General features: G+C 39.8%; 1 protein-coding gene across 2 annotated transcripts in view; it reads left to right on the top strand.

Annotated features, from left to right (window-relative positions):
* ZNF365 (zinc finger protein 365) overlaps positions 1-12,037 on the top strand; it is a 289,598-nt gene that overhangs the window by 2,092 nt on the left and 275,469 nt on the right. For both annotated transcript variants that reach the window (XM_063710064.1, XM_031015660.3), the window contains exon 2: positions 156-911. In XM_063710064.1, coding sequence (XP_063566134.1) covers positions 169-911 — 743 coding nt within the window. In that variant the 5' untranslated portion in view covers positions 156-168. The remainder of the gene's footprint in view (positions 1-155; positions 912-12,037) is intronic.

Here is a 12,037-nt window from a genome sequence, read left to right as displayed (position 1 = left end):
GGCCCATGGGCTGTAGGTTTTAAGTGCAACATAAAATATTATGTGCAAAAGTCACTTGAAACCAAAAAGCCTCTGCTGTCATGGAGATGAGCAGCAATCATTTTAGTAGTGTGTTTTTCAGCCGACTTGTAAACTACCTATTTCCCCCCTCCCAGGTCTTTTAGAGTAATGCAACAGAAGGCTTTTGAGGAAAGCAGATATCCCTGGCAGGAGTCCTTTGAGAATGTTGCTGTGTGCCTGCCATTCCGCTGCCCGAGGTGTGGAGACCATACCAGATTTAGAAGCTTGTCATCCTTGAGGGCCCATCTGGAGTTCAGTCACAGCTACGAAGAAAGAACCCTCTTGACAAAATGCAGTCTCTTTCCATCCCTCAAAGACACAGACCTAGTCACTTCCTCAGAACTCCTGAAACCGGGAAAATTGCAGAGCAGTGGCAACGTGGTAAAGCAGAAACCGAGCTATGTTAACTTGTACAGCATTTCACATGAACATTCCAAGGACAGGAAGCCATTTGAGGTGGTGGCAGAGAGGCCTGTGTCCTATGTGCAGACCTACACTGCCATGGACCTCCGTGCAGACTCGCTGGATGGGACACGGTCGGGTCCTGGACTGCCCACCTCAGACACCAAAGCTTCTTTCGAGGCACATGTCAGAGAAAAATTCAATCGAATGGTTGAGGCTGTGGATAGGACCATTGAGAAGAGAATTGATAAACTCACCAAAGAGTTGGCCCAGAAAACTGCGGAACTGTTGGAAGTTCGGGCAGCTTTTGTGCAGCTGACTCAGAAAAAGCAGGAAGTTCAGAGACGAGAGCGGGCCCTAAACAGACAGGTGGACGTGGCTGTGGAAATGATAGCTGTACTGAGGCAACGCCTGACGGAATCTGAGGAGGAGCTTCTTAGGAAAGAAGAGTAAGTGTTGCTGACAGGGGATGCTAACCCCATTGTTTTAAGCAGCACCCCAATCCCCTTACAAGCAAATGCTAAGCAAGGTTGATTTTTGCTGTTTGCAGGTGCCTTGACTGCATTTCTTATTGATATAGTTGAACCAGGAGGAACAAGGCTTTGATATCATTTACCCTCTGTGTGCATGGTCTGCAACCTAGCAACATTAAAGTCAAATATCTAATTCCTTCTCAACTGGGAATTTGTAAACCACAGACTATGCTTTTAGAGAGAAGACTAGCACAGCCTAGCTATGGTGGGATCCATTCCTAGCACCAAATGGCGTGCAAGGTTGAGTTGAATGGGAAGGCAGAAACGGTGAGCTAAGTGAGCTGTTCCTTCTTGACAGTCTCCGTATTATAAAGTCAATGCAAGATGCTGTCTTAAATTCAAAAACATTCCTCCAGTATAAATAAGTTTGGTTTATTTGCCATTTTGTATTATCTGCCCAGGTTAATTAAATGTTGGTGGCTGAGAATCCATTTAATTTAATTTATATTTGGGAGAAGCAGACATTAGGGAACCCAGAGGAAAGACTTTCTGATATTGCTATACTTCTATGATTTAAGTTTGAGACTTGACTTTTTGGCAAATGATGTATATCAGATTAAGTTTTGCCCACTTGCAAAGAGTTGAGATTGGTTTTCACAAGTTATAGATCATAGAAGCTATTGCTTGAGAAATCATCATACTTAAAGAAGCATTTCTTTATCAGTAAGTATAGATTTAACCCAAACTAGAAAAGTGTACATTACAAGTCAGTGTATTTCCCAAATGCAGAATGTCAGATTTCATTTTAAATAGAGGTTTAGAAATTCATGGAATCAAAGGACATTAAAATTGATGGAGTAAAACATCCTAGAAGGTAGGTTTCCAAATAATTTGAGTTCTATTATAGAGATTGATTTAATTTCATCTTTTCTTTGCCCTCTGGCACTCTTCTATTTTGTGTTGTCTCTTAAAATGTAATAATTAAAACTTCCTGAGACACTCCATAGATTAAAGAGATCATTACTTGCTATCACTTAAATGCTTACGTTCTACCTTGAGGGGAAGCCTAGACATTTTTTGTTCAGGTGAGACATTTTTTAAATTACGTAGTTAGGATGGATTTGAATCAGCCTCTGACTTACTTTGCTCCTAGGGAAATAATCTCTAATGAAAAATGTTTCCCTTTTGGTTTCTGGAGTTTCCTGGTGGGAAGTTAGTGTCTAGACCCGTTAATGGCCACCAGAGTGACCCGCACTGTGCTGTTGAAAAAAGGGCAGATGTGGTTACTCTATGCGTAAAGAAAGTCCTAGAATTAAATTTGAAATTTTTTGCTTTATTCAAGAGCAGTGAGTTTAAAAGGCAACCAAATTAATTTTTTGAACTTATTTATTTGTTGTATTTTACTTATTAATTACACGAGTAATAATGAACATGAGATCTGGGGTAGTAGTTGCCTGGAGTGATGGTTTCAAGAATGCTTAATTGTTAAAAATATCTGTCTAAATAAAAGTGGGCTATGCATGGGTCAGTTACATGTTATGGTTAATCCAAGGCTGCCACCTCAGCACCAGCTGAAAAACTAAGACATGTTAAAACAGGAAAAACTTGAATAGGAGAGAATTATATGTGTAAAAGTAGCCTCTCCAATCCAAGCACATCCTATCCTATCCTTCAGAGACAGCCACTGTTAAGTTCCGTAAATGTCCTTCCAGACCTTTCCTGTGTGCCTGCAATCGTACACACACAGATTCCATTTTTCTAAATGAAATTGTGACACATACTGTTCTGCCAATTGCACGCTGAATTGTTTTTGTTTTTAATATAATAGATTTCAGGCATCTTTTGTTTACTAAGTACAGAACTATACTACTCTTTTTGACTGTTGTGTAGTATTCCATGGTATGGATGCATCATGATGCATTTAACCAGTTTGTTATTGATGAATATATAGTTTTATTCCATTTTCCTAGTATCAGAAATAGTGCCTTGGTTATTATCCTTGTACATGTTTGTTCACATTTTTGTGAGTATGCCTGAGGATAAATTATGAGTTGATTTTTTTTTTTTTTTGAGACAGAGTCTCACTTTGTCGCCCAGGCTGGAGTGCAATGGCATGACCTCAGCTCACTGCAACCTCTGCCTCCTGGGTTCAAGCAATTCTCCTGCCTCAGCCTCCCAAGTAGCTGGGGTTACAGGTACCCACCACTGCACCCAGCTATTTTTTTGTATTTTTAGTAGAGACGGGGTTTCGCCATGTTGGCCAGGCTGGTCTCGAACTTCTGACCTCAGGTGATCTACTGGTCTTGGCCTCCCAAAGTGCTGGGATTATAGTTGTAAGCCACGGTACCCAGCCACAAGGTGATTTTTGTATGTCATTTCTGGAATAATAGAAAAAAGCAATGATATTTTAAAAAAAGAAAGCAAAGTGTTTTAAATGAAAGCGCAGTGAAATTGCCTTAAACTTTTAAACATAAACAAAGTCTTTTTTTTTTTTAAACGTTCATTTGGGCCAGTCCCATCAGTTTCTGTATTCAGGCCTCAAATAATCACTCTTTCTGTACATAAAGTGGGACTGAAAGAGTCTTGTTTCCAGGGAGGACACTGGAGCTCTTGGTCTAAGAATGGGACTGTGGACAGCACCCTCAGTGTCTGCAGCGTCTGGCCTCCCCACCCCCGCACCCCTGTCCTCTGAATGGGGATGCAGAAGGAGCTGCCCACCTGTCACACTGTTAATACTGGGTTGATTTGACTGCATCTGCCTGGCTGGGCAGTGGGTGCATCTTCCATCCTAACCACCACCTCAGAGAGCTGTTCCTTCCACCAAAAAGTTGGCCTTTCAGATAAGGGAAGACCGTATTTTGCCAAGGACCATACCAGGAGTTGTGCTCCCCTGCCAAACACTTCCACATGAGCTCCCTAGGCCCATTTGTGAGAGAAAGTAGGTTGTTAACCATCTCATTCACAATTGACTTAAACTCCGGGGACCCTTTGAAACACAGATAGTAGATTTGGTTTTAAAAAAAGCAAACATCTATTATTTAAAATTCACATAAGCTTCTTTTGCTTATGGATCTTTTCCTTCAACTTTTAAAATCCTTTCTTTCAAGTTAAAATAAAAGACCCAAAGGCTGCTTCTGCCCTGAGGCCATCTATAGGCTGAATCAGCCAGACTGTAGAAGTTGTATATATACTCATAGCAGAGGAGGTTGTTTGAATTGAGAATACACTTGACTCTTGAATGACTCAGGTTTGAACTATGCAGTTCCACTTAAACGAAGAGGTTTTATTGTCTGTGCCATCAATGAGACAGCAAGACCAACCCTTCTGTTTCTCCTCCTCCTTTACAATGATCCATTTCCATTTAATGAGAAGTAAATATATGTTCCTTATGATTATCTTAATAACATTTTCTTTAGCTTACTTTAAGAATACAGATATGTAATACATGTAATATACAAAATCTGTGTTAATCATTTGTTTATGTTATCAGTAAGGCTTCTGGTTAGCAGTAGGCTATTAGGAGTTAAGTGTTTGGAGAGTCAAAAGTTATACTTGGATTTTCAACTGCATAGGAGATTGGTCCACCTAATCCCTGCATTGTTCAGGGGTCAACTATTTTGCACTTTTGTACTGGTCAGTCTCATTGTAAACCTGTAGAAGGTATCTGTAGGTTTTGGAGTGCAAACCCAAGAAAGAAGTTGCTCATTGTCTTGACAAAGTCAGTGTGATTTTAAAAGTTCTAGTGAAACAGGTATTTATTTATTGAAGAGTATTCAGAGCTGGTGGGTAGTGCTGTCTGTAATCAGGTAAATCAATCCTGGAAACCTTGCTTTAAGGTATCCCTTAACAAGAAAGGATGGACTTAGTAGCTAGTTTGCTGGCTGAGTTGGTCCTGTGGGGTCTGGAAAATTTGAGTATAATAAAAGTAATACAAAATTTACATATACACTTTTCTGCAATATGTTTTGAAAAGTCCTGATTGAACATCTGTAATGTGCCCTGTGCTGTATGAGGTGTGTGGAGGGGAACATAAAATGCTTGCTGTCTTTCCCTAAGGTGTTTGTGTTCTGTATAGGAAGAATAAGGGATACTCAGGAACATGCAAGGGGAGTTTTGAGAAGTGCCTCAATATAAGCCACAGTTTCAAGTTGGTAATACATTAGAGAACAGATTTTTACGTGTGGACAGGCCACACTGAGGAAATGAGGAGGAAAGGCAGAATTTGCATTGATGGCCAGAAGAGAGTGACCTTGAAGGGGCGGCAGGGAGGGCTGCTAGAGATGGCTCCTGAGTAGACCAGGTGATTTCTGGTTTGAGAACCAGAAGGTTGCCCCTGTTTCCTGCAGGATAACACACTCATTTTATACATGCAGAAAATAAGGCCTAGAGCAGGGGAATGACTTGCCCGAGGATAGAGATTTAGTAGCAAAGCTGAACCTGGAATCCAATTTCCCTGTCTCTCTGCTGAGTGTTTTTTCCATTAGTTCACTGTGTCCCAGCCAGACTCCTGAAAATGTGATTTTTTTTTTCCCCAAAGCGTCAAGACTTATGTAATACTGAATGTGGCCCATTTTGGATGGGCTTGCTTCTTTGCTATTTTGAGAGGGCTGCCATGGTGACATCATTTATTTTTCTGATGTGATTAAAGAAAATGTCAGCTGGCATCTGAGGTGTTGGGAGGCAGGGGAAGGGTGGCATCATCAGTGTGGTCATGATATTAAGCTTCCAGAACACCCAGCCCAGGGCTTTTCACTTGACTCTCAGATGTCCTTGCTTAATCGGGGTAGGGCTTTTGCCACTGCTAGGCTTTGATCACAATGAGAGGACTCTTTGTGATTCCATCTCTAATTTCCATCCTACTCCCTTGCAGGCAGTGACACGTAGAATCTGTTTCCCTTTGTCCTTCATCATTTGCCTCGTTCCAGCCTAAAGCCATGCAGAAGACAAATCTTTATTGAGTGTTTGCTGAGCATCAGATACTGATCTAGGTTCTGACCATGGGATGGTAAACCAAATGTGTCCAGTTCCTGCCTTCATGGACTTTATAAACCAGAAGGGAAATTTGACATTAAACAGGTCATTAGGGTGTATGACAAAAGAGACATAGAGGGGGTGGCCTGAGCTAGGTAATGCCCATTTAGGTTTTTATCCAGAGCTGACCTTGGAATGCTGGCCTTTAAAAGGCAAATCTGATTTGGTAACTTGCTTTGCACAACCAAATCCTTTTGCCATTTAATTCATTCCCATTTTTTGATCAGCTAAAGCAGTGACTAGGCAATGTAGTGTCCAGACTGATTCATAGCTAGAAAGCAGGCCAAGAAAAAATCACATTGGATATAGAGGTCAGCGGGGTGTAGAAGGGTCTGTTTGCTCCACATTGTTGGTTCGTGCATATAAATGGGGTCCTCTCTTTTCAGGATGTGTTCCTTGCAGACTTAGAAACTCATATAGAATAAATGAGGTGTCAAGCATATCCTCTCAGGGTTGGCACATGGTAAAATTCAGAAACCCAGGAAAGTTTTCAATTTCTATCTCCGCATATTCTCTTTTCTCCACTCCCCTGCCTCCTATCACATCCCCACTCTAGGCCCTTGGGACTCAGAATATAGTATTGGTCAACTTACAACCAATGAGAATAGTTTGATTTTCTCATTAGCGTTAAGGGCCAACAAGAGTAGAGATGGGCCGTGCCTCAAGACGTGCAGTTGTTGCAGATTCAGGCCTGTGGTGCCACAAAGAGAGCACAGGAGCTGACTCCATGCTATGGGTTTGCAGCCAAGCTCCCTGTGCTCGGAGGTGGTCGACTCCTGCTTTGGGATTTGCCTTGTGGTTGACGTTACGGTCTGTCTGAGGTGCTCGGTGATCAATAGCTAGACTATTTTTAGCTGGAGGTATTTTTACCATTTCATATTCCTCTGAAGAGGATCATAAATCAGTCATGTAAAATGAAATTTAAATAACTTGGTAGAGCTTTGCCTTTGGGAGGAGAAGCTGATGTTAAAGTGTTTAAGAATAGAAGAGAGGCATCAGTTTTAGATCCCACCCCCTACTCCTGTAGGAGGTACCCGTAGGTTACTCATTGGTTTTATGCCCCAGTACTTGTCTGGAAAAAGGAAAAAAGAAACTTAAGGATCTCTGTGTTGGTTAATGATTTTCAAGTAGAGATATAGTTGCACATTTCATGCATTCAGCAGAAATGCATTAATCCTGTATTGTGTGCTGGGCTCAGGTTAGGTACAGGGGGTACTTGCAGACAGTGAAGGAGCACACAAGGTCCCTAAACTCACTGATTTTATGGTCAAATGGGGAAATGGCACACTGGTTCATTGTGATGTGCATGGTGATAAGGTACAAACTTCTGTGGAAAACACAGTAGGCCATGTCATGGACGCCTGGGCATGTGTCTGAGAATACTCCCTGGCAAGAGAGTCTGAGGTTAGAGGAATAGTTAATTGATAATTAATTGTGGGGGCTTGGGAAGAGGAGGAGGAATGACCCTGGCAGAGAGAACTGCATATCCAAAAGTAAGTGTGGCTCAGTGCAAAAATGAAGGAAGTTAAAATAGACATAAGAAATGGTTTGTTGATAGTAGATTATAATACATGATAGGATCAACGTGTTGTCACTCATTAAAATGCATAGTTCAATGCCTGTGCAAAATTGCAGTGAGCACCACAGTGCGTGAACGCATATTTCCATTAATCTCTGCACATGCTTCTAGGGTGTATTGGTCACATGATAGCATGTCTTTGATTTTTCTGAATTAACCTGTCTTTAACCCATCTCAGAAGAAGTAACTGAGAGGATTCCATCTGTAAAAAATGAAATAATATTATCTATTTTTCAGACCATACGGTCATCCTGTAAATTAATGAACGCATGTGTGAATGGATATAACTGAAGGTTTGGCTCTCTGGAAAGGGCTTTTTCCCTTATTGCTCCCCTTCTACTGTGTTGGTTTCTGGATACCTATCAGTCTGACAGATTTCCAGATCTGGAAATCATTCTGCATAATAATGAGCTTCAAGGTCAGTTTCCTATATTGTACTGGTATTTTTTTTTTTTTAGTGTCAAATATTGCTTTAAATAAGCATGTTTTCTACTGAAGCCTAAAACCTCTGATTTAATAATATTTGGCCTTTTTTTTTTTTTTTTAATAAAGAAGAAGTCGAAGATGGGGCCGGAAGTGGCTTAGAACCAGTTAAATTTCCCCAACACTGGTCTGCACCTACACCCTGATTGAGTTTCACTCAGGTTGGCCCTTATCTTCTTATCTGGCCTTCCAGCTTTCACACTGTATTCTGAGTCACAGGGTTGAGAACCAGAAATAAAACCACATAAGTCTTCTACTGTTCTGTCCGATAGCATCATATTATTCTTCTTCTTAGTCACTTTTAACTAGCTTTGTAATTACGTGTTTATTTCAGTATTTCCTTCTTTCATTGTTTGACTCTCTCACTACATGTATCCATTATATGCTAATGTAAATAACATATTTTTATGAAAAATAACCGTTTTCCCAAAAATAATTTAGTGAAAAGAGTGGTATTGTTTTAAAAGTTTATGTGTGGCTTCATAGAAGGTAGCTGGACTTTGGTAGTTCCACATTCAGTCTGTTGCAAATTTGTTGTTTTGGTTGAAACAGATGAAGAAAATCTAGTCTCCCACAGATACGTAGTAGGAAATGGAGGGGTATTTTAATAGCCTTCTCAGATAATCATGGATATTTTGCTTTGATGCTGTGCCAAATGTGACAGTTGGTAGTTTCTTAAAGAGTCATTGCAATGTGGGATCTGAAACCATATCAGTGAACATTTTGTACTTTCTTACGTTGAAATCTATTGGTCTGTCTTGCACTTTGAATGGATATTTTATTGTTTGGAGTGTAATTATGAAAGAGGTTACAAATGCAATGTGTTTAACCCCTTTTCTTTTCCATTCAGAAAAACCCCAAGACTCTTTGGGGAAATAAGGGGTGGTTCTGGATATTCATCCAGACTGAACAGGATGTGAATGAAAGATGGATCTGAGATGTACACACATGACATTCCACAATTAGTCACTTGGTTTTGATACCTTTTTCATCTAACAAAGATACCCTACACAATCTCAGTATGATGAACTTCTCCAGTCTTTCTCTTGTGTTTAACCTGTCTTTTAAAACAAAATCATAGTATACCATCAAGCTTGTTTTAACTGTTTTTTTCCACCCTAGTTGATGTAATACATCTACAAACTGAAATTAGGTTAGCAGTTTGTGCCAGGTTGGCTGAAAAATACAGAAGGTATTAACTTCTCAGCTTCAGGGCACAAGATAATTGGTTGAGAGAAGTTAGAAAAAAGATCCTTCTTTTCTGTAACATGGCATAACATTCCAGGAGCGTATTAAAATTAATATTAAAAATTAATATCAGCATTAATATTAATTTTTAAAAGTTTCTTGTAGAAACAGTGGCAAAATATGTGATTTAAAAATACAGCCACAATCATAAAAGGTGTTGCATTCAAATTTGTTCTCTTCCTTTTGTGATGCTAATCCCCTGAGATTAAGCCATCAAATGTTGCTGTCTTCGCATATGCTAGACTGTATAGCATGAAAGCCCTGGAATGGTAAATGTGCACAGAGATAAAAGACAGGAAAAAATATACTGGATATTGACAGTAGTTGCTTCTGAGTGGTGGGATTTTGGGTCATTTTTAGTTTCTTCCTTGTCCTTTATAAACATTAATTACAACAAATACTTATTCAATATTGTGTGTCAAACACAAATGTGTTGAGTGCTGGACTTAGAACACAGAACAAAAGCTGATTCTGTCCCTGCCCAGTTGAATCCTCCAAAAGGTCAATTTTTATATTTTCCTTAATATATGTGAACCATTTCCATAATAAGATGTAGGAAATATTGACCGAAATGAATTTTTAAAAATGGAACTTTTTTTTTTTTAACTTTTGGTTGTTTGCCCTATAAGTACAGTTTGGAGACAGTTGCATCATTCAGTTATCCTAAATATCTCCCAGGAAATCTCTACAACAGGCTTGTAGAAATTTGGATTCTCAGACTCCAAATGAATTGAAGCCTTAATGCTGGAAATAAGAAGTGGTAACCATTTTCCTGTGGTGTATTTCCAGAATACTCCATCCCAAAGGACCTAAACCATAAGCAAGAACCATGAAAGGGCTGGGGATGCATTCACATGGGCCCGCCACTCGTTTGCTGCTAGTTAAAGTTTGTGGCTCATGTAGGAAGCAGATCAAAGTGAATGACGGTAGAGCTTAAAAACTGGCTTGTGTTCATGGCCTGAATAATGAAGACCTTGAAAAGTACACATCTTCTATTGAGGGATAATATGGAAACATCTGGAAATAAACTTGAAACTTGATGATGAAAAAAATTCTTTTCCAGAAGGACTCTTATTTCTTGTGTGTGGATCTTTCTTAGCTACTGAAAGATGATGGAATTATTATGGAATTAGGGTTTATGTTTGATCCTGGATGGGAAACTAGAAAAAACAGGGGCTGGTATCACTAGCATTTCTTTGAGTGAATCATTATTAGAGCCAGCCTGTTGTCTGTTTTTATACATATGTAATTCCCAAAGTTTTGTAAGGATGTGTGATTCTATAGGAAGTGTCAGAAAAGTTTCAGTATGGCCATGTGTGGCGTAATGTATTTGTGAGAGAAAAATCATGACTAATTGTAAAAGTGGCACACTGACTATTAGTACAGAAGAAAAGAGCTGGAAGTCACTACCAGCTATTTTGCAAAGATCTTATGTAAAACTCTGACTTCCTGAGCCAGACTTCCCTGAAGTTCTACTCCCAAGAGAATTACAGAGCTCAGTGGAAAATAAAGATCAAGTGGAGGTTGAGAAGATGCAGAGAAGCCAATGAATTTAATTAACTGTCTAGAACAACTGAATGAGGTTGGATAAACAAAAATTAGCATTCACGAATCAAAATTGAAAGAGCCTGAAAGGACAGAAAGTAGAGTCTTTAGAATCTTGTGTAAGTTGAACATGGCAAAAACAGTGAGAGGCCATTCCTTGAAGACTGAGAGAGATTTTGGAGACATGTAAAGGAAATACTACCCAACGGACAGTAAAATTAGGGAACTCATTAGCTCCACTGGGACTGGCAGAACATACAAGGGTGATGACTAAAAGGATATTCATGGCTTCTTATTAAGTGAAGACAATAGGGTAGAGAGAACTCTGGCAATATGCACCTATTCATAGTGGTGATTACTGGGTCCTTGGCCTGGGAAAGAGGGTGTGGAGAGAGGGGAACTGAGAGTTGAGAGCAAGGTAGGAAAAGAAGGAAAACTGTGTATGTGTGCTTGGGTGGGTGTGTTTGGGGATGAGTTTGATGTTCATGAGGATGGCTACCAAGATAATGGTGGTGGTCTCAGGATAATGGAGTTTCAGGTGATCTTTCCTTTTTTATATTTCTAGTGGGTTATTTGAATTTTTTAAATAAAGAGCTTATTTATAAATCAGAAAAAATACTATTTTCATATTTCCATTAAAGATGAAAGCAAAATATAAGATGGTAATAAAGTTATTAGAATTTTTCTGGATTTGTAATCTACTTGTGAATTATGTAGATAAAGGAGTAGTTGAAGTATTTTGCTCAGCTTCTTAGGGGAGGGCAACCCATGCATTGCTTCTCTTATGTCAGCATTAGAATAGTTTTCCCGGTGGTCTTTGAGTTGACCTCGTGGTAGCTGTATGGGCTGTTTTGTTCTAAGCTCTAAGCTAAAAAATATACTGTTGGACAAGATGACTCATTTGATGTGCTGTTTTAGTGCTCAGCTTGGCCTCTTGCTCCTATACTTTCTCTCCCTGTAGAGTTTTCTCTCTCGATCGCCAGACTTTAAAAATCCAAGTCAGAGCTTGTCTTAAAAGCAATACATCCAATGGTTTCCCATCTCATTTGTAATAAAACCAGAAGTCTCACAGTGATCTGTGAGGTCCTACCTGGCTCCCTCCTCCATGTAGACCCCCTTGCTGTACCTCAGACCCATCTGCTGTCCCTGGTTTGCTCTTCCTAAACACCTGCATGGCTTCTTCCACAGGTCTCTGTTCAAATGTCACCCCATTCAA

Source organism: Gorilla gorilla, chromosome 8 (genome assembly GCF_029281585.2).
Source record: "Gorilla gorilla gorilla isolate KB3781 chromosome 8, NHGRI_mGorGor1-v2.1_pri, whole genome shotgun sequence".
Classification (NCBI taxonomy): domain Eukaryota; kingdom Metazoa; phylum Chordata; class Mammalia; order Primates; family Hominidae; genus Gorilla; species Gorilla gorilla.
Note: the sequence above shows the minus strand (reverse complement) of the source record. Positions and strands in the feature narration are given on the sequence as shown.